Raw genomic sequence first — 25,000 nt, forward strand, 5'->3', positions numbered from 1 at the left:
CAGGTGACCACAGCCCCACTCCACACCCCGGCTGCCCAGGCCTGGAACCGACCCACCTCGGGTAAGAGCCGCAGAACGGGGACTATGCCCGAGTCCGGCGGCGCGGAACGGCCGCTGAAGCGCGATGGCGGCGCACTCCCCTCACAGCGCCAACGGCCGCCGCCGCCCGCCGTTGCCAAGCAACCGCCCTCCGTTGCCTCTTTAAGAAGCCGGTTCTTCCTCTCCCGCCGCGCTCTCTGATAGGTTGTCAGGAGGCGGATCCTCTTCGTGATTGGCTGGAGGCAGGGAGAGGCGGGGCTTCGACAAGGAAGCGGCTTTGGGCGCCATGAGCCGTTTCGGGGGCCGCGTGCGTGAGTACCCGTCCGTGTCCATTGACCGCTTCGATCACGACAACCTGCTGGCGCGCGCCTACTTCCTGTCGCACTGCCACAAGGGTGAGTATCGCCCGTCACCATGGCAACCCCCCACCCCTCCCGCACACGTACTGATGGCTGTGCCCTGTCTCCACAGACCACATGAAGGGGCTGCGGGCGCCCGCCCTGAGGAGGAGGATGGAGAGCAGGTACGGGGGGACTCCGGGGGATGAGGGGAGGACGGGACCCGCAGGGCTGACTTGCGCTGCCGCAGCCTCAGTGGGTGCCGGCCCGGCCCGGCAGGGTGAGACCCTGAGGGGAGGTGGGTGGGTGAAAGCAAAATGTGATCAAAATAAGAGAAGGGCACTGTTGTGAATCATAAAGGCATGGAGGCAGAGTGGTTTCTGTTGAAGGGACCTAAAAGCTCATCCATTTCCAACCCCCCTGTCACGGGCAGGGACACCTTCCACTAGAGCAGGTTGCTCCAAGCCCCTGTGTCCAACCTGGCCTTGAACACTGCCAGGGATGGGGCAGCCACAGCTTCTCTGGGCACCCTGTGCCAGCGCCTCAGCACCCTCACAGGGAAGAACTTCTGCCTAAGAGCTCATCTCAGTCTCCCCTCTGGCAGGTTAAAGCCATTCCCCTTGGCCTGTCCCTACAGGCTCTTGTCCAAAGCCCCTCTCCAGGTTTCCTGCAGCCCCTTTAGGCACTGGAGCTGCTCTAAGGTCTCTCCTTAAGGAGCCTTCTCTTCTCCAGGCTGAACCAGCCCAGCTCTCTCAGTCTGGCTCCAGAGCAGAGCTGCTCCAGCCCTATGAGCATCTCCATGGCCTCCTCTGGATTTGCTCCAGCAGCTCCACACACATCCCTCTTGTGTTGTTGCCCCCAGAGCTGAATGCAGGACTGCAGGGTGGGTCTCACACGAGTGGAATAGAGGGAGAGAATCCCTTCCCTTGATCTGCTGCTGCTGCTGAAGATGCAGCCCAGGATACAGTTGGCTTTCTGGGCTGGAAATGCATGCTGTTGCCTCATGCCTGATTTTTCATCCATCAGAACCCCCAAGTCCTTCTCCTCAGGGTTGCTATCAATCCATTCATCCCCCAGCCTCTGTTGATACTGTCACTGCCCCGGGTCATGTTGAACTTCATGAGGATCCCTGCTATTATTTTCTGGAAGTGGGTCAGTCTGTGGAGATAGCACCGTGTTTGTGCTGTGCACAGAGGAGACCAGCAGTGTATGAGCAAGCACACAGCCAGCAGTTTTGAGGAAGACAGCTATTCCCCTTTGGTCAGCACTTGTGAGACTTTAGAGTAAGAGTCCAGTCCTGGACAAAAAACAGCGTTGATGTTTTAGAGCAGGTCCACCACACTGATCTGTGGCTGGAGCATTTGATGTGTGAGGAGGGGCTGAGAGCTAGGTGTCTTCAGCTGTAAGAGTGGTAGACAATCAGTGTGTGCAGGCAGGGGTAGAGAAGATGGAGCCATACTCTTCTTGGAGTGTATAACAGAAGAGACGCCTTTTTGTTTTCATCATGAGCATGGTCAAACATGGCAATGGGCCCAGAGAGGTTGTGGACCAATTCTTAGGCACTGTTTAGTTTCTTAGTGTAGATATTGCATATCTTCAAATGCAAGCAGAGTCTGTCTTTGCTCATCAGGTCTCTTTATGCACTGTGCAAAAGGAAGTTTCTGTGTTCTGCTGAATGCTAACTGTCCCAAATGCCTGTTCCAGGGGAGACCAGTGAGGTGGAGGAACCCCATCCCACTTCAGGTTGGAACAGAACAGCTCTTGCAGGCTTACATCTGTAGGTCTCTTTAGATGAGGCCACTGTCTGAGCACTGTGTTTGATGTTGTAGGTGCCAGGTGTTGATGTGTCGTTAGATTGTTCCCTCTCATCTGTGTTTTTTTCTCTCCTTGCAGCTTGAAAGTTAAATTGTACTGCTCCCCGGTAACCAAGGAATTGCTGTTGACTAACTGGAAGTACAGATTTTGGGAGAATCACATTGTGAGTTGTTGTTTGTTTTTAAATGAAGGCTTTCTAAGGAGTGCCTCTAGGAAAGAGGGAGCTTCCCCTCCTCAGGAATGTCTAAATGTTGGTGTTGATGCAATGTGGGATTGGTTTATTGGATTATTATTTAATCTTAATTTTCCCTTCACAGAATTTATCCTTTTCTCTCAACTTCAGCTTTAACTGTTTTCCATTGGTCTTTATATCACTCCCTCATTTTCTTATCTTGCTCATGTCTCTTTGCTCCTGTCCTTAATTTCTCTTTTGCTTCATTTAAAGTCTCATATTACTTGGACTATTTATAACCTTTTAGTTCTATTATTTTCCTGTTGATTTTTGGAAAATGGACTTTTTCAAACATGAAAATGTTTTAGTGACGTAAAATCACTAAAGAACTTGATTAGTTTCTTCTATTTCCACTGTTTGAAGCCAAACTTCAGTGGTCATTCTGGGTGTGACTTGTAGTGATTTCCTTCCCTTTGCAGATGCGGGCTTTGAAACTGAACATGTTTCTTTTCACATCTCACTTTTCACATCATCACATAATGTAAGGATTTTGCTGTATCCCCCAAGCAAGGACAGGAGGGTTTTCTAGTCAAGTGGAAGGTCAAGAAGGACTTCAGGCAAGCTGAAACTTGTTTTCTTGGGGGAGTTATGGCTCGGAGTTTCCTTGAATAGGTTGTAAGTCTGGGTCTTAAGGGCCATGTCCAAAGAAACTCATATGAGTGGTACCTGGGAGGTAAGCCTGGGTAAGAAAAATATGTTTTCTGTTGTAGGTCATAGTATATTTGTGAAGCAGAGGGAGGCAATAACTTGCTATTATGAAACCTTGAGAAACTGAAAGATTTAATGACTTAGGGAGGGAGTGAACATGATTTGGGGCTCTGTAAAAAGGACTCTGAGCATCTCTTGGGCATGTTTGATGGTTGAAGGAGACTTGCCAATTGTTTCACTGCAGTAAGAACTTTGAGAATTGCTGAGCAATACTGAGCATGCAGAATTTAGATCAGCCTCTGGAGTTCAGTCAGCTTCAGAAACTGTAGATAATAAAATCAGTATTGATGTTTAAACAAATCAAGTATTGCCAGTGGCTTGCATTCTTAGGATAAAATATTTTTTGGGGACACATAATTGCTTTGGAGCAAGCTCTGAGTTTGATTGGTGATGTGGCTTCTGCTGGAGAAGCCAAATGTTACCACCTTTGTAATGGATCTGGTGGAGCTTCCCAGAAGTTTGGAACATGGTGTCTGGTGTTTTGTGACTCCAGCTAGTGCAGTGAAACCCCAGGTGCTGAAGAGACTGCTCAGCCAAGAGGTTACACCAAAGGAGGGTAATGACAGGAGACTTTCCTTTCACTTTGGCTTCTGATGGGGGAGGAGCCTTCATAGCAGCACTAATGTTGCAGAGGGCCACAGAGCACGTAGGGTGCAGGACTCAGCAGAGGATATGGCAAAACGGGATCAGTTGTGGTCTACAGATCAGTCACCCCTATGCAAACACAGAATACGTGCTGCATGTGATTTGTGGGCTCTGCTTCTGGGGATAGGGAACAGTGAGGGGAAGTGCTGCAGCACAGACACGGGTCCTGGTGAGATCTGCCGGTGAGCTCTGGGACTAGGTTTTGTAGTCACCCAAAAATAAGGCTTACAAGAAATGAGAGCTGTTGCTGTTAGAAGTCCAACACACTAACATTTTAGCTTGCACACCTTGATTGAGGTTTCTTCATTTCATTTTTAGAAAACTTTTAGGAAACTTACCATTTTCCACTGGAAATGGATATTCATGACTTACTGCAGGAAAATGTGCTCAATTTTACAGGCTTAGCTTTAGCTGCAGTGCATGCTAAAGATGTCTACATAATGACTATAAAGCCATAAGCATGAAACTAAATGTTCAGTAAATGCTGTAATGAATTTTTCCCTTTTGTTACAGGTTGCACTGGAAGTTGAAACCCCAACTCAGATTTCTTTGGTAGATGAAGCAACTGGTGAGGTACGTCACACAAAAAGCAGATTCATGTATTTGTAATGGGCAGTAATACTGTTCACATGAGCATTGGAAACAGATCTCACTGTCACATCCCAAATGGACAAGTTGTTTTGAAGTGTATGTTCCCCTTCTCTCCAAGATGTGCAGCCTCATGAATTCTTCTTGCCTGCTTTCTTCTTACTATCATAGCATTTCTTGGGGTAGTGCCTTCCCAGGGTATTAGTGATTACCAAATTACCTGTTGTAATGTAATCGTTATCCCTGGCAGTGTTCAAGGCCAGGTTGACAGAGCCTTTGGTGATGTGGCCTAGTGGAAGGTGTCCCTGCCCCTGGCAGGGGGTTGGTACTGGATGAGCTTTAAGGTCCCTTCCAACCCAAACCATTCTATGATTCTATTACTCTTGTAATATTTTCACTTTGTATTTCCTGGCTTATTTTAACAAGCTTTAAGCACAGGACTTAAAGGTCTTCTAGAGCATCTCCGGGCAAAGTGTATCCTAAGATATCTCCATGATACTGGTGAATGACAAGCTGCACATGTATGACAATGTGCACTCACAGCCCAGAAAGCCAGCTGTGTGCTGGGCTGCATCCCTAACAGCATGAGCAGCAGGTTGAGGGAGATGATTCTCCCCCTCTACTCCTCTCCCATGAGATTCCTCTGCAGTCCTGTGTCCAGCTCTGGGGACAACAGCATGAGAGGGATGTGGAGCTGTTGGAGCAAGTCCAGAGGAGGCCACAAAGCTACTGCAAGGGCTGGAGCAGCTCTGCTCTGGAGCTGGGCTGAGAGAGCTGGGCTGGTTCAGCCTGGAGAAGGCTCCTTAATGGGAGAACTTAGAGCACCTCCAGTGCCTAAAGGGGCTGACAAAAACGATGGGAACAATATTTTTAACAGAGTTTGTTGTGGTAGACTAGGGGGAATGGCTTTAACCTAAAAGAGGGGAGATCTAGACTAGGGAAAAGGAAGGTATGTTTTTATGAGGAGGGTGGTGAAACACTGGCACAGGTTGCTCAGAGAGGTGGTAGATGCCCCATCACTGGAAGTGTTCAAGGTCAGGTTCGATGGCTCTCTGAACAACCTGGAAATGTCTTTGCTCATCTCGGGGGGAGCCAGATTAGATGATTTTCAAAGATCCCTTCCAACCCAAACTGTTCTGTGATTCATGAACCAAGGAGTTAGGTCTTTTTCCTGTCTTGCTTTTATGAGTATCATGCCATACTCAGTCATCTCTCGTGGCACGACAGGATGGTTGTTGCTCTTCAGGAGTTGCTGGAATGTGAAGAGACTCGACTCTTCATTCAAAAGCAGTGCTACAAGCAGCTGTGGGCAGTAATGCATTGCTTTCACTGTGTCAGTGAAAGTACTCATAGTATTTATTACAGTGTGAAAGTAATGCCAACCCATCTCTTCCAGAAAGAAGATGTAGAGGTGACACTCCTACCAGCTGGGCACTGTCCAGGATCAGTCATGTACGTCCTTTCAATACTCTAAATATCTGCTGAGAAATTTGTCCTAAAAAGCAGGTGTTAGGTTTCCTGATGCAGATCCCTGGGGTAGATTCCTTTGGCTACAACAAGCAGCTGGGTTGCCCTCATGGAATCTGTGAGGCTTTGGTCTTATTTTCCAGGTTATTTCCCAGACACAGAGTCTGAATGATTAGATTTATCTGAAATCACTCTAGGACCAAATTGAGCCCAGTATTTCTGTTGTATCACACATGAGCCATGTAGGCTGCCCTAAGCAAGGTAACAAATGAACATGTGGCACTTCATGCTTTATGTTGTTGAGTTTGACCAGAGCGTTTGTGTGTGCAGGTTTTTGTTTGAAGGTGAAAATGGCACTGTGCTGTACACAGGGGATTTCAGGCTGGCCAAAGGAGAAGCAGCCAGGATGGAGCTTTTGCATTCAGGGACCAGGTGAGACTTCAACTATTAATGGGATTTAGGGAGAATAAAAGATCACACAGGCATGGACTATTCAGGAATAACGGACTTGCTTTCCCTCATTTTTTTTAATTATCAATTTAATATATTTGCAGTGCACTTACAAGCCCCTTTTGACTTGTTCTTTGTAACAAAGAGGAAGAATTGCCTCCTTTTGAAGAGGGAGGCAAGTGGTATGTCTTAGTCCTGTGATACAACGCTCACTCTGGTATCGCATTTCTCTCTTTCAGAGTAAAAGACATCCAGAGTGTGTATTTGGACACTACTTTCTGTGATCCCAAGTTTTATCATATACCAAGCCGGGTAAGTCTAAATAATCTGTGAGAGGAAAGGTCCTTAAAACTGCTAATTTCATTACCCATCCCTTTGATAGCCAAGTCCTGCAAGGCAATGCTATTTTCCATCACCAGAGTATCTTCAAAGATGATTCACAACCTTTTTTAAACCCTTCAGGAGGAATGTTTAAAGGGGATCTTGGAGTTAGTGCGAAGCTGGATTTCCCTGACTCGCAACCATGTTGTTTGGCTGAACTGCAAAGCTGCTTATGGATATGAATATTTATTCATAAACCTCAGTGAGGAACTTGGGGTCAAGGTAACTTTTCTATCATTGTTGCTTTAGAACAGATCTTCAGTGGCCAGTCGTGAGCTGGAAGTGGCTGTTCAGAGGACTGCTGCCTGTGAAAGATGCTCCTACTTTTGTTAACTTCACATAAGCTACAGTTGTGCTCAAAATGAGTTAACTGCTTGATTCAGTCTGGAACATCTGGAGTCTCCAGGGAGAAGTTAATTCCCAGTTTTCAAGCTTAGTGTTTCTATCTCCCTCTTTTATCTTGTGAATGATAAAAGCCTTCTCATTTACATATGACATTAATAGTTGGCAGATATATTCTGACTTTGATGCATATTCATCCCTCTTGAGGAGGGGACGAATGTTCTGCTTGGTCTAGATGTCCAAATTACTTTGGGCTGACACCTCTCTGCTTGGATGTTATAGTAGGTAGTAGTTGCTTAAATGCCTGCCATCATTTGTTGGGAGCAGAACCACCTCTGTACAGTTACTCCAGCTGCAGCCTGGCAAACACACTGAGCTAACTAAGAGTAAACTCTGCCTTTCTCTAGGTGCACATGAACAAACTTGATATGTTCAGAAACATGCCAGAAATCCTCTACCACGTTACTACAGATCAACATACTCAGATTCACGCCTGCCGACATCCCCGGGTGGGTATTGTTATACAGATCCTCTTCTACCTTTTCTGTGAAAGACAGGCCATGGGTGCTGATGTTTTGGTGCTTTTGAAGAGTTAGTGGTGGCTTAATGTAAAGAACAGTAAGCACTTTAAAAAAGGCGGGGGAGAATATATTAGCTGGTGCTAGAATTGTATTTGAAACTTAAAAGTTGTATTTTTAAATGAAGTAAGACAAGTGGCAGATTAGATCCCATTTAAATATATTAAAAGCAGTTTAGATGGTGCTTCCTGCAGCCACGTAATGTGCTTGAAGTGTGCAGCCTTTCCTTTGCAGGATGGCTGTCAAGCTGAAGGTTCCAGCTTGGAGGAATGCAGGTAGAACTAGAGATGGCACTTTAGGGCACTGGTGTTTCTGATTGATTTACTTTGTTGGCTGCACTTTAGAACCACAGAATAGTTTGGATTGGTAGGGACCTTAAAGCTCATCCAGTTCCAACCCCTGCCACAGGCAGAGACACCTTCCACTAGAGCAGGTTGCTCCAAGCCCCTGTGTCCAACCTGGCCTTGAGCACTGCCAGGGATGAGGCAGCCACAGCTTCTCTGGGCACCCTGTGCCAGTGCCTCAGCACCCTCACAGGGAAGCATTTCTTCCTAATATCCAATCTCAATCTCCCCTCTGGCAGGTTAAAGCCATTCTCCCTTGTCCTGTCCCTACAGGCTATTGTAAAAAGCCCCTCTCCAGCTTTCTTGTAGCCCATTTAGGCACTGGAGCTGCTCTAAGATCTCCCCTTAAGGAGCCTTCTCTTCTCCAGGCTGAACCAACCCAGCTCTCTCAGCCTGGCTCCAGAGCAGACCTGCTCCAGCCCTCAGAGCATCTCCATGGCCTCCTCTGGACTTGCTCCAGCAGCTACACGTCCCTCTTATGTTTTTGCCCCAGAGCTGGATCAGGACTGCAGGATGGGTCTCACCAGAGCACAGCAGATGGGGGAGAATCCCCTCCCTTGACCTGCTGCTCATGCTGCTGGGGATGCAGCCCAGGATACCATTGGTTTCTGGACTGAAGCACACACTGCTGGCTCATTTTGAGTTTCTCATTGAGCAACACCCCCAGGTCCTTTTCCCAAGGGGTGCTCTGATTCCAGCTGTTGAAGTACGATGCAACAGCAGTGTTTCAAAGGAGTTGGAAGTAAGATGCATATTTGGTCTGGCTGGATACTAAATTTCTTCAATTTCTGGAGGAAAAATGTAGGATTACACTTAATCTAGTATGGCATTCTACAGGATGATGACTGCTTTCGATGGAATAGGCTGCCTTGTGGGATGACATGCCAAAATGGAACCCCCTTGCACTTAATCGTCATCAAACCCTCCACTATGTGGTTTGGAGAAAGGATCAAGAAAACCAGTGTAATAGTGAGGTGAGCATTCGGGCCATAGAGAAACCTGTTGTTTCAGGTGCATATATTGCCAGAGGCTTGTGTAACTGAATCTAAAAATGGCTTTATAAGAGTAGGTAATGTTTGCCTGTTGACTGAGGGTGAAGAGCAGTCACCTAATTTTTGTGCCTCCTCTGTTTTTTAGGACTGGGGAGAGTACCTACAGAGCTTGTTTCTCTTTTCACTCTTCATACAGTGAGGTTTGTATATTTGTTGTGTTGAGTACACACTGGTTAAAACAATTCAAGGAGTTTGGATTGTTTTGGAGTAGATGACATGACTTATCAACAACAAAGCATCTTTTCAGTCATGAGACATAAGGGGATAGGAAGTTCTGTATACTGAAGACACAAGTTTGTTTCAGTATAGCTGCAGAAGAACAGGATGAGGTAGGGCATGCTTATAAGCCTATGTTTTTTTTTTCTCTCTCTTGAAGTATAGGTTACTGCTACAACTGTTTTAACTCTTTCTATGATAGATTATTGCGTAACTATGCAATGCTTGAAGCTTGGAATTTTGCTTTACAATACATTGTTTATCTGCTGTGACTCAGTTTTGAATGCTTTTTCCTTCTTTTCCCTGCCCACACATTTTCTGACATCATAGTTGCCCCTGTTAGTCCTCTTTCTGTGTTAAACACTAAAAGGAGACTGGTCATGGCAGCATCCTCTCCAGCATCAAACATTCATTTGACCTGACTTGATCCAGTTCTTAAAATACTTCTCTCTCCTAAGAAGCTGAACTGAATCTGGACAATTGATCTGTCACAAAGCCTTGCACATCCAAAATGGAGATAATTCAGAGCCCTGGAAACCAGGAAGGCAGTCCTGGTTTTAAGATCCTGTAGTACATACAACATGGCAGCATATGGGGGTAGTGTATTGTAACAAACTCCTACCTCCATGAGCAAAACCAGATGAGTCCTACTTGTCTATAGACAGGAGTGTAACCTGCAAGTGTTTTCAGTGCACAGCACTGATAAAGCCTCAGCTCATGGGGAATGCTCCAAAACTGACACAATTCCTTAAGGAATTCGCTATCTGGAGAGAACCTAGAAGACAACAGAGTAAGGCTTAGAAAAAGTGATAGGTTTTGTCATGATGACCTTTTATAGTGAACTGAAGGGAAACTTTTCCAGAAGTCTTTGAAGAAGAGAGTACCTGATCCACACAAGTAGGCACTTGAAATCCAGTAAGAAAAATGCAGGCCTGAAAAGATCCAGCAGCAAGGACCACATTCCCTAGGAGCAGGTCTGTCCAGCCTTTTCTTTCAGAGATAGTGATGGTCTCTGTAGCTGTTGATGATGTATGGTCCTTTCAGACCTGTCTTCTTGTTATGGAGCTATCTGCTTGGATGGAGTTTGGCTCATGGGTCATACTGGTCTTTACATGAGACAACAGTTGGTACTTGTTTTGAGTGTGCTTTGATCCGTGCTGCCATAAAGTGCAATTACAACTGTTGATGTTACATGTTAAATTATTAAACTTCTGCTTCTTTTCTGGAATTTAGATTAAGGATTTCCTGAGCTATATCCAGCCTGTGAATGTGTATCCCAATGTGCTGCCAGTGGGTGGGACAGAAGAGAAAGTTATGGAACTGTAAGTGACAAGTGACTGCTGGATAGAGGTGACTGATCTCTGTTCTTGTAAGGACAGCTCTCCTGAGTCCCAGCCTTTTCTGCAGGCCAGAGCCTTTTGCTTGTCTGATAGTTCAGATATTATGTGAAGAACACTTGTATGTTGTGCCAAGTCTGAGAGTCTGTGTTCCATGCACTACTCATATCCATGTAGAGGCTTTCCTGCTGTTAAACTGCATTTGGGTGGAATCTGAATGCACGTTCATCTCAGTGTATCCTGTGACCTGTTTCTGTTTGTCCTTGCTACTTTTCAGAAGTTTCCTTTAAAGAGGGTTTCTCTTGGGTCTTGCACTCCTGTCCCCTGTATGGTGTCACAGATGCCTGTTCTCTTGTGCTGCTACATGTTGGCAGCTTAGAAAGCACTCGTACAGAGCAGAGGAGCAGCGGTGTTGTTCAGTTTGAACCAAAATGAAGATAGTCCTTTTCCTCCTTAACGAAAAAGGAGATACTCAGATCAAGTTTCAAGATTTAACTTTTGCTCCGGAAAGTATCTGCTGAATCTCATTGCTGTTCTCATTCACCTCAGGCTAAAGCCATTATGCAGGTCGTACTGGAGAAACGCAGAACCCAGGTACAAGCCCTTAGGAACACTGAAGAGAGCCTGCAAGAGAGACTTATCTGATACAGGTAAAGCTTCTGCTGGTGCTGCTGTGCCTTAAATGAAAGTCTGAGATTAAGCAGAGGTGGTACAAGCTGTGGTGTTCATCACGGTCTGTCCAGAGTAAAGCTAGAAAGGAGAAACATAAATTAACCTAGGTTTTAGGAGGGTGAGAGAGGACATAGCTGTGTAGAAACGCACTTGTTTGCCATCCTAAGGTGTACTTAATGCTCAACAGCCCCTTTTTTGCTGAAAGAGATCCACAGTCCTAGACCAGCCTTAGTAAAGCTTCTTCCGACTTGTATCGCCTGCTGTGTCATGGAGGACAGTGGTGTATCACTGGAATTGCTCTTCCTCATTCTCTCACACTGCTTTTTAGCACCTAGTAGCTTTTTTAACTTATGATGGTCAGTGGATGCTGTACATGGCCTCTGGAGAAGTCACTTGGGAACCAGAAGGCAGCTTTGGGTCTGCTGGGTTCTCTGGCTATTGATGAAGCACCAAGCACTGAGCACCCTGCAGGGGTGATGTTGTCATGGCAAAACACATCAGAGGCCTGAATAAATGTGTCTGCCAGGGCGACATGTGAGCTGCTGCTGGCAATGAGCAGCTTTCTCTTAAGGTGCTGGGCAAGACATGGCAAAGCAAACACTGTCAGTCATGTCCTGCTGGGTCTTTATCTGGGACAAAGAAAATAACTTTCTCCTCTTTATACTAAATGAATTTTTTTTAAAACTCTGGTCTCAACAAAGTTTTAGTGTTTTTCTTCCCGTTTGTTTCTTGGCAGATGAAGATGATCTCTTTGATTCAGAACTAACTGCTGCAAGGCCTAAGATTCTGAAACAGCAGAGAGGAGAGAGCAGGCCCTCCAGCACAGCACGGTCTGAAAACACTGGAGGAAACAACGATGAGAGCACAGAAAGTTACAGAATGACTGCAACTTACACCTCGCTCAAGGTAGACTTCATGGACTGCGAGGAATCAAATGATGATGATGATGATGATGAAGAAGAATCTGAAAACAGTACAGCTGAAGTTCTTTCCCAGGAGCCAGATGCCACTTCCACATCAAACTTCAATGGGGTAACCAGTGACCAACAGGAGTCCAGCAGTGACATCCCTCGCTGGGACATGTTCTTTAAGTGTGACAGACTAGAAGAAACCTCTGACGTCGAGGACAACTTCCCCTCCTCAGCAGATGCCGGTGGCTCCCAGTCACTCTTCAGTGATTCAGATGGTGTCAGTGACTCAACACACATCTCCTCCCAAAACTCTTCCCAGTCAACACACATATCAGAGCAAGGCAGCCAGGGCTGGGACAGCCAAATGGACACAGTGCTCATTACCACCCAAGAGAGGAATGCCTTGGACATGAGCAGAGGTGGGAGCAGGACAGTTCCTGTATCACAGGACACCACCAAATACACTTCACTTGACAACAGCCCATGCAAGCCACTGAGTCAGAATAGATCTTGTGCCCATGATGTTGCCTGTGACTTGAAAAGCAAAGACACTGAGAAAGATGCAGATGCTAGCACCACTCATGTTGGAGATGGGGTGGTGGAAGTAAGTGACAACTCCAGGACAATGGATCTGAAGCCGAGGAAGGACTCCCAGAGCTCCTCCGACTTTGAAATTCCCTTGACTCCTGATGCTGAAGTGCCTCAGCCAGAAAAACTGCGCTGTTTGTATAAGAAGCTGGCAGCAGGTGAAAACATAGTCTGTGAGAAGAGAGTCTCCTGAAGACATGTGGAACTGATCACATCATGGTAACAAATGCTGAAGCTTATTAAACGCTGACTGACTTGTTTTTCATACTGGTTACTGTCTGCAGCTGTGCTGGTTTAGGCAATGCTTTCAGGAATCTCTTGCTGTCAGAACTCAGAAGCTGCAGTCTGTGTAACTCTGTTGTTCCTTCCATGAACTACTGAGAAGGTGGTATTCCCAGGAGGAACCAGAAAGCCTTCCATCTCCTGAGCTTCAGCTCTTGGGAGCTGCAAGCAGACAAAAGACGAACCAGACAAAACTAAGGGTTAAACACTGGATGAAGTTCAGTGTTTCTCTTTATCATGAGCTCTAAGAGTTTGCCTTTGAGATAGAAGTGATCTCAGGTTTTCATGAAATGTCACATTTTTAACTGTAGGAATACATCATCTTTCAGGTATGACCATGCAAACTATGCAATAGTTGCACTTGTAATTTAATCCGAGTTTTCACTGCAATTGTTTTTAACTTGGTTGCAAAACGTAGCAGAATTACTGAGAAGTGCGTTTTTTAATAAATCAAATAGTTCTTTTCCAGCAGTCTGTTTACACTGAGCAGCATTGTCATCCCCTTGAACTCCTGAATGAGGTGACTGATACACACTGGTTTAAACCTAACTTATTGCAAACACCTTGTCCACCATTCCTCCATGTGTTAGGTTGTTCTGAATTGTTCAGAATGACTTACAAATAAACCTGGGTGGTTTCACAGCCACTGGCAGCAGCCTGCTCCAAGGCCAGTCCACAGCAATAGCAGGTAACCCGTCATCCTGGCCAGGCTGTTGGGTTACTTCAGGCTCTTGTGTCACCAGATTTCACCTCCTCTACAACATTCTGCTGATTTCACTGAATTAAGACATGTTCAGGTTTGGTTTTTAAATCAAGACAATCAAATCTCTCCATGCATGAGTGCCATTGTAACCAACTCTGCTGGAATTCTTAGCATCTGAAATGGAAATGTCATTCAGGTTTGTGTTAAACTGCAGGCCCAACAACAGTGCCAGAACAGCAAAAGTCACCTAAATTAAAGCCATGAGGTTTCCTATCCATGTGGTCTTAAGTCCCAAAGAATTAAGCAGACTTTTAGTATGACAGCTCTTCCCTGTCTTCAGTCTCACCAGCAGTGTTCTGATATGTGGAAAAGCAACCCAAGAAAAATTGCTATCATGTCTATATTGTATTACGGACATTCAAGTCCACGTGCTTCTCCACTGGCCCATCACCCACTCCATCCTGGGATTTGTTAACATTCATTTCCAAACAGTCTATCAATCATTTTTATTATCAAGGTTAAGTGAGTGAACCTGCTGTTGTAATAACCTCCAGGAATAAAGTCCTACAGAGCAGAACTTCTTCCATTGGCTTCTCTCCGTATGGAAGTTCAGGGCTGCATTTACAGTGTGCTTAAATGTAGAATAACAAGTCAATTGTGTAAATTTATACCAGTTCTTACCTGCCATAAACCGAATAGGAAACACACCACTTCCTCACCATTGCTCTTCTATAGTCCTTACAGTGCTAGATGACTTGGGTACAGGAATTAAGAGGTTGTAGTCTTAAATCCTGCTGCTCCAGCTCATTGTGGCAGGTTAAGATTATTTTTTTTTTTTTTGTGGTTAAGAATGACAACAACAAGAGAAAAACTAAATTTAATTTATTTTATCAAAACCTAGAGGAAGATAGCAATACTAGAGATTACATATCCTGAAAAGAAAATGTTCCTGAGCTTACAAACTGCATATTCTAATGCACACAGTCCTAAACCATACATTAGAAAGAACCAAAAGATTGACTTAACTTTTGAGATTAAATAAATAGACAAGAGCTTTTCTTATGGTGATCTGGCAGCTTTAGATTTGCTACCAAAACCCCACCAAAATTAAAATGAAAGCCAACAGAAGAGCAGTGAGAGGTGAGCTCACAGGTGACCAGCCTCCAAGAGGTACATCTACACACCTGAGCTGGTAGCCCTGCTGATGCTTGCAGACCACAAAGCAGAACAAGAACAGAAGCTCAGCTGGTTTAAGCTCCTTAAAAAACTGAAAATAGCTTTTTCTTCTTTTCCAATTTGGCAACCCCCCCCCCCCCCCCCCCCCCCCCCCCCCAAAACTCCTAACAACAGTAGGAGGAATTTTAAAAGCGACACAGTGTCCTGTTAAGCTCATTCACTGATCGCAATCTGAATGCTCTGGGAATATCTGAGTACAAAATATTGTTCAAGGCTCTAAACTGGAAACTGGGTATGTGGTCTTACTGCAAATAAATACAAACTGCTGTTACCTCCTGGATATAAATTAAGAAGCTTTTATTTATCACACAAGAGGTAACAGAACCTCAGGGAACAGCAGCAATAATCCAGCGCTGATGGTAACACACTTTCCTTGGACAAGGCAGCCACTGAACTCATGTACAACTACTACGAAGTTTATCTCCATCCTGTTCCAACAGGGAAGGCTGCAGATAGCAGTGGATTAAGGAGCTGGAGACTGCAGACTCCATCCATGTGGAATGCGTCACTCCACTGGGCTACATGCAAGAGAAAACAGTAACAACTCCAAATGATATAAGATCATCTCGAGTTTGCTGACATTAAAGCTCCACATTTCACTTAAACTTTATATATATATATATATATATATATATATTAAATGAAATGGTTAGGGATGTGGAATGATAAAAACTGACTGCGTTCAGCACTGATCCAAGTGCGTGGATACAGGTGAGCCTGGTACCATCAAATCCTTCTCATTTCTAAGCCAAATTTCTCCTAGTCATTAAACAGATAAAGTTTCTATTTCAACACATCTCTTTGTGAGACAGTGCTGACACAGCACTTCAGTGGCCCACACTCTTCACCCCAACCAAAGCTGACTTTGGCCAGTAGTGTATAAAATTCCACTGTCTGCCAAAGAGCCGGATCAATTGTGCTTCTTAGTGAACAACCAACGTGCTTTTTGTTTTGGAGTGCTAGTAACTAATGAGGCATTTAAGGCATTTTCTAACAAATGAAGTAAACAGATCTATGCTGGGTACTTGACTTCATTCACCTGAGCCAACAGCCATGCACCTTATAAAGGTGATGAGCTGACCTATGATACATAGCATCCATTGATGGAGCAACGTTATTCTCCCTTACACTATCAACATGATTTGTAAGCAATGTGCAAGTTTGACAAGCTTTTAATCCATGAGAATAAAGCACTTAGATCATCCCTGGCTTTAACTGCCCTCATAACCTACCTCAACTGCTCTTTGTGTTCATGAAGCCAAGCAAAACTTTGCATACATTATGAATAGATCGAGACAACTTTAAGATGATCAGGAAAAAAAAACCCATACAACTCATATAGCTGAAGAACAGTACATTTCTCAGCCTTTACATTCAAGAACATCTTACAAATGTCTACAGAAAATGGGTAAACTCACCCCTAGTCTAACTTCACTGAAGTTAACATTTTTGCAACAAATACAGGCCTAGTATCTTAGAAGTCTGTCACTAGATAAAAAATAGTCACAGTATGTAAAAATTTAATCAAAACCAGTTGTGGATATAAGTCAACTCCCAGGGTATTTGTGCACCTAAGGAATAACTGAGCACATCAGCTTTGTTAGGCAATGGGTTTCTCTCCCTATTGTGTTATCTATTGCCAAACCATAGCCAGTAATTTGTTTCAACAAGGACTGCTAACAGCCAGCTTGTGTTACTACCCATAGTCCAGTGCTCACAAACTCCCTGTAGAGCTGCAGAGCTCCTACAGCATCCTACCTAAACATCAGAATGTAACAACTGAAGAAACTCCTACGTGTAAAAATTCTAAATAACAGAATGTCACCTAAAAAACATTCAGGACCTTCATCTTATATCTGGAATCTGCTCAGACCAACCGCCTGACTTGCACTGAGTTCAATGGCACTTTACAGTTTGTGCTCCTGTGAAGCTTCATTCAGACACAGTCTGATGGCCGCTGCCCTTAATCCTCCATGTCAGTACAACAAATGTTATTGCTATCTCGTGAAGCTTTTCCTTATGCAACAAAAGCAGCAAAACAAGCGTCAGCTATGAGTTAGGATTCAAGTCAAATGTCTCCAGACTTCTCACAGTAATGTCACTTCATCCTGCTGACATCAGCTCCCCATTGGCCTATGGCTGTGAGCTCACACTCTAGTATTCCAATCAAGGTATATTTTCAAGAGGTTTCTCAGCACACATATTCCTGCTTCCTAAAGAGCAGTGCTAGAAAAGACAATTTTTAATCCCCATTATCAGTTTTCTATTTGCCTGAAACACTGCATCTCTTTTTGGCCAATGACATTTCAATTACAAACATAATGCCTTTCATTCACTGTACTTATTTACACTGGATGTAAGAATACTTGAATATATGTGTGAAAGAAGAGTCTTCTTAGAACACATTGTAAAAAGAACAAAGTATCTGTGACTTTGGATACCCGAACTCAGTTGAGATATCCTCTACAACACACAGCTCCACATTTACACACAGTTCTGATCCTCTTTCTGGATGGGCTAAGACCATCAGCAGAGTCTGAAGTCAGATCTATTGAACCTGCAACACAGATAAACACAAGTCAGGAAGTTCTGAAAGACAGACTGAAGTCAGCTTTGGACTGTACTTCTTCCAGCCTGAACTGCATCATAAGACCTACATCCCCAGCCCAGGCCTACAGACACCAGAATCAAGAGAGAATGGTGCCTTAGACAACCCAGCTGTTCCTACTGTCTCTGTAACTAGCAGATTTTATTTAATAGTTTAAGTGAAATATCAATGTAAATAAAGGAAAGCATTTTTTAATGGTAGCCTAACCATTGCTTTGAGCGTTCCTATAATTTGCCTTGGCAGACATCCTGACCACAGCCCCTTGCTGTGAGCTAGCAGTGCTGAAGGAGCCAAAAGCTAAAGCTCCTGGGTACAATCTTGTCTGCATGTCAGACTGTATGCAGACAATCTACATACAATGACATATGATGGCTGCTCTACAATCTTAGGGAGATGCACTAAAATACTATCATCAGTCAAGCTGCAACAAAGGCCACCACTGCCCCAAACCTCCTGCAAGAACAGCATTAAAGCCTGCAGACCTTTCATCTGGTAGTCAAAGGTTAACTCTTCTCCAGCCTTGATAGTTCGTGTAGAAAACAGTGCTATTCGAGGAAGACGCAAGTCGAGGTTATCGATGAACACGTTGAAGACTTGAAGGTTTGGGTCACACTGTAAGGCAAAAATTAATGTGGTTTCTGTTAGGAAAAACACAGATCGGGTTTCAATCAAGTGCTTAAGTAAACCATGGTCACAGGAAAGTAAGGACTTGTTCTGCTCTCAGCAACAGAAGTCTGAAGTAAGTTATGTTCTGAAATCAACAAATCACATTCTTGAAATAGCATTTAAGGAGAACACTCACAGCTGAGAGGCAAATCCTTTCAAGAAGGCCCTTACACAGCACGTAGACTACATGCAACAGCTTATTAAAAAAAGCCCAAATGAAGATACCTTCAAAAGATGACAAAAAATAAAAACGGTGACAAAGAAAACAATTAAAGCTCCATTTAGAGATCAGTATTTACCCACAAAACCCATAAAAAGGATTACAGTTGGCAGAAAACCCAACCTCTTGTTTCAAGCACCACACACTCCCCATCTGTATCTCGCTTTAAACATTGCTTCCAGGCCATAAATTAATATTTTCATGCATGAATTTCTACCTTCAATTGCTCGGCTTCTGAATTATGTGCCATGGGCTACATGGCAAGAGAAGGATAAAGGACACTAAGCAGGAACTAGAAACCACTTCATCATTTTCTCTGGAGTAAGTGTCAGAAATCAGTAGTCACTGAGACAGGCTGTTAAACCCTGCATGCTTCTTTAACAGTAAAATATATCTCACATTAAAGAATCAGAAGTGAAGTATGACATTTTACAATTACACTGAGAACACTTCACTCCCATTTCCAAAAGTGAAAAGCAACTGTCTGTACCTAAAACTCTTCTTCACCCTTCTCCCTGGCAATTCCCTGCATAAAATACAAACACCATTAGCTCACAGTTTTGAAGACGTGAATTTACTGTATTTGTAGAACACTGACTGCATAGCTCACAAACATTATACTGGTGAGAAATAATACATTTTTCAGTTCAGGCATCTTTACAAATGCAGCTGAGCCTTCTTGCTTTAGGTACTTCAGTTAAACACAAAATAAAACGCTACAAAAATGCCCTGTTTAAAATTTACTTTAGAGTTCTCTGGCAAGTTTAGATCTAGGTGGAAAAAAAGTACCTACAGAGAAGAAATATCAATGAATCATAGAATCACTAAGTTGGAAAGGACCTTTAAGATCATCAAGTCCAACCATTACCTCCACACTGCCAAGTACACCACTAAACCATGTCACTAAGGGCCTCATCTACATGGCTTTCTGAACACTTCCAGGAATGGTTATTCCACCCCTTCCCTGGGAAGCCTGTTCTAATGCCTGATTATGAAAGCATATGAATTTTCTTTTTTCTCCTCTACCAACATCTGAAGGATGAAATTCAGCATAACCCCTTCTCCTCCCTGCTACAGAATAATGCATCCATTCCTAGCATCTTTGATTCTTCTATTAAGTACTTTTATTAAGTTCTTTTAGTTACTTGGAAGAAAACACAGCCAGACCAACCCCATTTTGGTTGTCTTCAGTGACAACCCCTGTCCTACCAGGTGCCCTCTTCAGGCAGCGTCTCATTCCCAGACTTTTGTAGGTAGTCTTACTGCCCTCTAAGGCTAAATATTCCTTTCTATTTATCATGTCACCTACCTGACCAGACCGTGCTGGTATGAAACAAACTACTTCAGAAACACCGTGCCTATGGTAAGAATATGCTTAAAGCAGGAGAAGATATTTCTGGCACAATCAGGGTAATTCACCAGATTCTTAGTATACAAAACATGGTCTTACGCTGTGATTCACAAAGTGGGACACATTTCCATAGCGAGCTGCATCTACTGTAAATTCATCTGAGTCATAGTCCAAATCAAACAAGTATGTATTTCCCTGGTTGTCATACAGCTGGCCTCGTCTCTCTGCTTCCTCACTTGTGATCACCTTAAAAAGAAAAAAAAGAGAGAAAAACCAAAACCTGCATCATATTATTAACTATTACTAAATTAAAACAAGTATCACAGTCAAGTTAGAGAAGTTTTTACTTGGTAAAAGAATTCCACAGTCACTTTTTGATGCTGAACCAGAATTCCATCTCCAACCTGATCTCAGTGAAGATGCCCCTCATTGCAGGGGGGTTGGTCCCTTCCATCGTGAACTATTCTACAAATAAAGAAGACACACATGCAGCTAAACTGATCCATGACTGAGGCTCCTCTGGATGTAATTTATCTCCAGCTGATGCAAAGCACTACCTTGTCTAGGGAGAAAAAGATATCAGCACCTTCTATTCAGAGTTTTGATGATGACAGATGTAACCTATTTTTTTTTTGCTTGGAAATTTCTGTAAAGTGCAATTTTGCCATTAGACCCAGAAAGCCTTGTTTGCTTCATGTAAAATAAACTTTAACTTTCTCCCTTTGAACAAAGACCAACATGTATCTGTCTTTAACCCAGTCACATTTACAGCCCACTTTTCATCTCCTCCCTCCCTATAAGCATCTTTCTGCTATTTCTGGCTGCAATGAAAGATCCTGTTCATGACAATTCTGACAGACAAAGCTGAAGCTATGCAATCAGACTAATACAAGGTGGAAATCCACAAAATCCCCAGAGAACTAGTCACCTCTGAAAGAAGCAACAACTTAAAAAACTTCATCTACAACCTGTTACATTCATTGTGTCGTGAAGCGACATGCACTGTTGTTCAGCAAAGAAACCGCAATTTGGCAGCCAGACAGATACAAAATGTGGTGGAATTGGACAAAAATCCCCCCCAAAATCTTTCTGACAGATCAGATTTGAGAATTTAGAAGTAGGGAGTAAGTAAATTTAGGTGAAAGTGTAAATACACACTTTCCTTTAAGCACCAAAATTATACCATCTTTCTGCACTAAGCCCTCAGAGATACTTTGACCTCTTGCATCTTTGCAAGGTATGAACATGAGAAGTGAGATCTGGGGGAGGAGGAAGGCCAGTTTAACACCATGAACATTTATATGAAGGGACAGAAGGAATTCCCGAGTCAACCTGGTAGCAAAGCAAATCTGTGGCAGAAATCCCACCAGACTGGATCAGAGAGGCTGCAAGGAGCCCTGAAGCTGAGCAGAGGTTGGACCAGATGAATGTAAGGCAGTACAGAATCTCAAGAGTAACTTGAGATCAGTCTTTTATAACATTACAGTTCTGTTTGAACTAGGAGGATATTGAGTAAACAAGTGATGTCCACACTACAAGTCTTATTCTTGTTGCTCATCAAAAGCAGTATGTTTGTATATACTACCTTAAAAGTTCAGACAAAACAGGAAGGGACTGACACACTGGGTGGGGAGTATGGCAATGATGGTGCCTGAGGACAGCAAAAACTACAGTAATAAGGATGATCAGGGAAGGATAAAGACTATGACTACTGTGAAAGAAAAGGACTTGTTTTTAGAAATACTATTAGAACATGTGCCTAAAATAATTCTGTAGTCATATATGGGGTAAGTATTCTCTTTACACTGAACCTTTTACAGCTGATTTGGAACGGAGGAACACTCTGGACAGTCATCTTGAATGCCTACTTACTCTATTTCTCTACCTAAAAGTAGACTTACCTATCATATAATAGAAGTCAAGAAGTGTTAAAACTGAGAGAAAGCGCATCAAGATTTTTTCCCAACATTTCCTTTACTGTAAATAACTCATCTAGATGAGATAAATACATACCTCTCCAACATACTCCATCACAAAACTGTTGGTTTTAATTTTCTGGAGGGTTTTTACTCCCCAACCACGGCCATTGCTAGTTCTGAAGATGCAAAGAGAATAAGGTGTACCTTTCTGTACTATCCTATTAGGGCAGTCAGGCCCACACCTACAAAAGGAATTGCATTCATAGATGGGCAAGCCAGGCTGGATTTTCAACTTCTTTTGTTTATTGTAAGCCAAAATAAATCCAGCCTCTTTTGGACAGCACTTCTCAGCAGGGCAGTCAGTGCATTCACAGCCAGTCGTTATTCCATTTATCACATTTATTCCTGGAGCAGGTTTATACTCATTAATGTAGTAGAAGTCTAAAGGAGGGCCTTCGAGATCCACAGTATTTTCTACCAGGATCATTGCTTTATGATTCTTTTTCCTGTTGAGTTCTTCTTTCCACCTCTGAAGTGCTATTCTTTGCTTAGCCTTCTTTACAATGTAATCTGCGACCGCAGGATTCAAAGCTTTAACATGGTTTCTCATTTTCAGTGCTTTGCCTTCTCTCACCCGAGACAAGTATTCATTCTTGTCACTAAGAAAGTTCTGTAAAAGCAATGAGCATTTCAGATTTTTCTGAGGTTCCCATGTATTTGAAGATTCTGGCCATCCTTTCCATTTCACAAGATAGTATTCTGTGCCCTTGAAATACAGAAACAGATACAGGTTTAGCCACATTTCATTTTGCCGCAATCCAGCATCAGAGAGTATACAAACACAAGAGCTCTGGAGTTAAGCAGCAGCATGCAGTGCAGAAGGCCTTGATGTCCCCATAGCAATTAGATTTGGGGAGAAAAAGAAAAGAAAATCAACTTTTCTGTTTGCACATTAACTTATAGCACAACTTTGGACACTTTACGTATCATCTCTAAGGGGAAAGAAATAAACAGCTGAGATGAACTCTGACTGCAAACAGCATACCTGGAGGAAGCTCATTTGTTAAGGCAGTTATGCCAACTTAGTTGTATAACTCATATGCACAAGTAGGACATAGTGGTATCACACACAGAAATAATTGTAAACTTAGAAAAAAATCTCTAAAATCACTCCTTGCCATATTAACTGTCCTCCCAAAAGAGTAATCTGTTCAAAACACATAATATTGTGTATATAATACATTTAATACTTGTTTTAAAGCAGGCTAAATAACTGTTACAAGGCCAAATCCTGAGACTGAATTTCACTGGCAAGATGAAGCCATAGGAATCCAGTTGCAGCACATGGCCCTAACTCCTCATTAAACACACTACAACAGGCAAGGGAGGAATACAGACTGTTACCTGCAAATAAAGAAGCATCTTGATACATACCAAGCTACAACCTAAAACCATCAGCATCTTGCTTAACTTCTAGATATGCAAAGGTGAAGCATTTCATACTCTAACATCTCTGTAGGTTCAGAAAACACAAAGTCCTTTCCCTCAACATGCCCAGAGCAGCAGTTGTACCACTTTCTGTTTACAGTTCAAAGTTTTATAGATACTTCATTCAACGTCAGCAAAAGCCTTGTCCTCACAAGCCTGCAGCTTTATGTTAAGAGCAAAACTACCTTCGGCTCGCTTCTGAATTCCAGCTGAAAGAGTGATCAAATCGGTCTGTGTTTCTCTTACCTCTTCTACCTTGTAGTCACACAAATATTCCACCTCATAACTCTTTAGACTCCTGTTGGTGATTCCAATGGATTTACATGTGAGATTTTCCTTCCTACATAATTCTTGGAGGGTCTCAAGTGAAGCTAGACATGGCACATACCAAGCTACAATAAGAAAATTGGTAGAGAATCCTATTTAATGTCTCGGCTGAATCGAAATCATTACGCCTTACCCCAGAGCCCCCACATTGTCACTGGCGATAGCGCGAGTCTCTTGTACAACTACAGCGTCAAACTCAGCCCTTCTCTAACGGGTGAAGAAGAACATGTCAGCGGCTCCCTCCCTGCACCTTCATTCTGTTCAGTACTTACATTTACAAAGAACAACAAACATTTTGGAGGGCACAGACTTCCATGGGTGAAAGCTGCACTAAGAAACCACTTCCCTGCCATTACAGCATCCCGTAACTGAACTATGGCCACATTCTTCAGTAAACCCGCCAAATATCTGCAGTTACTCAAGTGGAGTCAAGCACTTGCGATGCAACCATGGTGACCGGACGAGGAAAAGAAGGGATCCACAGCGCTCTTCCAGAAGGATCCGGCTGCCTGGTCAGCTCGGCGGGTTTAAAGGGACGCGACGGAGATCGTGCCAGCTCCCGGCCAGAGCCCGGAGAACAGCGCTGGGAAGGAATGGACGGAAGGGGGAGGGAAGACCGGAACGGGACCCGGGAGCTGCGGTGCGGCAGCGCCGTGACTTCCACCCCGGGGCTTTCCCGCCTCAGCGCCCCGCCCCCCCCGCCGCTCACCTCCGGGTTCAGGGGGCACCGGGCGCCTCTCCCGCAGCCCTAACGCCTCTCCCGCGGCCCTAACGCCTCTCCCGTCCTCCCGCCCTCCATATTTACCTCAGGCGCCCCCCGGCCTTCCCTCAGGGTAGAGTCCCCCGAAGGCGCGGCCGGGTAGCTAAGAGCGGGACGGGGAAAGGGAGGGAAGCGGCAATGGTCCCGAGCTGGGTGAAAGGGGAGGGGAACCTGCAGCAGGCCCCCACCAACCGACAGAGAAGGAGAGACCTCCCCGCCCAGCACCGAGGGAAGGAAAGCGGGAGGCAGTCACACCGGACCGGCCGGGCCGGGTCAGGCCGCCACCCGCGCACACCGCCGCTCCCTCACCTCCTCGCCAGCCCTCCATCCTGCGGAGGGGGAGGGAAGGACACCCCCGCCGCTCCGCTCCGCCCCGCTCCGGAAGGGGGCAGAGAGCGTCTGCGCGCCTGCGCGGCTCCGCCCCCCGGGTCACGCAAAAGGCGTTGGCGGCAACGGTATCTGAGGGCTCGCGGAGCGGCGCGGAGGAGGCTCTGGGGGGGTCACAGGAGCCCTTTGTTTTCACACAGGAACGAGTGAGATATCCGCTTAGTGTGCGGACATCAGAGGCCGTAGGGTAAAGGAGGGAGGACCTTCCCAGCACTGCCTCTGCTTTGGGAAGCCTCACACGTTCAATCTCCATGCCCAGGCTCGTAAGACATGCAGTATAGGCATCTGCAGTGAGGTTAGATCTATGCTATGCAGCATCTGTTGAAGAATATTGAAATACACGTTCTGCA

At 44.4% G+C, this 25,000-nt stretch overlaps 2 protein-coding genes across 5 annotated transcripts; one reads left to right on the top strand and one right to left on the bottom strand.

The window, feature by feature from the left end:
• The first annotated feature begins 289 nt into the window (after positions 1 to 289).
• Positions 290 to 13,343, top strand: DCLRE1C (DNA cross-link repair 1C). Of its 2 annotated transcripts, XM_057422465.1 has the most exons (15): positions 349 to 434; positions 511 to 562; positions 2,008 to 2,120; positions 2,271 to 2,355; positions 4,291 to 4,350; positions 5,762 to 5,817; positions 6,163 to 6,264; positions 6,522 to 6,594; positions 6,745 to 6,885; positions 7,413 to 7,514; positions 8,765 to 8,901; positions 9,065 to 9,119; positions 10,429 to 10,517; positions 11,082 to 11,182; positions 11,941 to 13,343. In XM_057422465.1, coding segments are annotated over exons 6-15 (1,758 nt in total). In that variant the 5' UTR covers positions 349 to 434; positions 511 to 562; positions 2,008 to 2,120; positions 2,271 to 2,355; positions 4,291 to 4,350; positions 5,762 to 5,815; the 3' UTR covers positions 12,897 to 13,343. The 2 variants fall into 2 exon arrangements, with proteins under 2 accessions (XP_057278447.1, XP_057278448.1); XM_057422464.1 differs by lacking the exon at positions 2,008 to 2,120 and having other exon boundaries at positions 290 to 434.
• A 1,699-nt stretch (positions 13,344 to 15,042) lies between these two features.
• SUV39H2 (SUV39H2 histone lysine methyltransferase) lies at positions 15,043 to 24,618 on the bottom strand. Of its 3 annotated transcripts, none has more exons than XM_057422470.1 (7): positions 24,573 to 24,618; positions 23,423 to 23,568; positions 21,783 to 22,454; positions 19,869 to 20,015; positions 18,015 to 18,144; positions 17,366 to 17,481; positions 15,043 to 15,442 (listed from the first exon to the last, which is right to left on the bottom strand). In XM_057422470.1, exons 1-6 carry the CDS (start codon positions 24,589 to 24,591, stop codon positions 17,372 to 17,374), a joined length of 1,224 nt encoding a protein of 407 aa, XP_057278453.1. In that variant the 5' UTR covers positions 24,592 to 24,618; the 3' UTR covers positions 15,043 to 15,442; positions 17,366 to 17,371. The 3 variants fall into 3 exon arrangements, with proteins under 3 accessions (XP_057278453.1, XP_057278451.1, XP_057278452.1); XM_057422468.1 differs by lacking the exon at positions 24,573 to 24,618 and adding an exon at positions 23,776 to 24,101; XM_057422469.1 differs by lacking the exons at positions 15,043 to 15,442; positions 24,573 to 24,618 and adding an exon at positions 23,776 to 24,102 and having other exon boundaries at positions 16,262 to 17,481.
• Positions 24,619 to 25,000: the final 382 nt, after the last annotated feature.

The sequence above is a fragment of the Pezoporus wallicus genome, unplaced genomic scaffold, assembly GCF_028554395.1.
Source record: "Pezoporus wallicus isolate ANWC-B61680 ecotype Strahan unplaced genomic scaffold, APGP_CSIRO_Pwel_v1 contig_3058, whole genome shotgun sequence".
Taxonomy (NCBI): Eukaryota; Metazoa; Chordata; class Aves; order Psittaciformes; family Psittacidae; genus Pezoporus; species Pezoporus wallicus.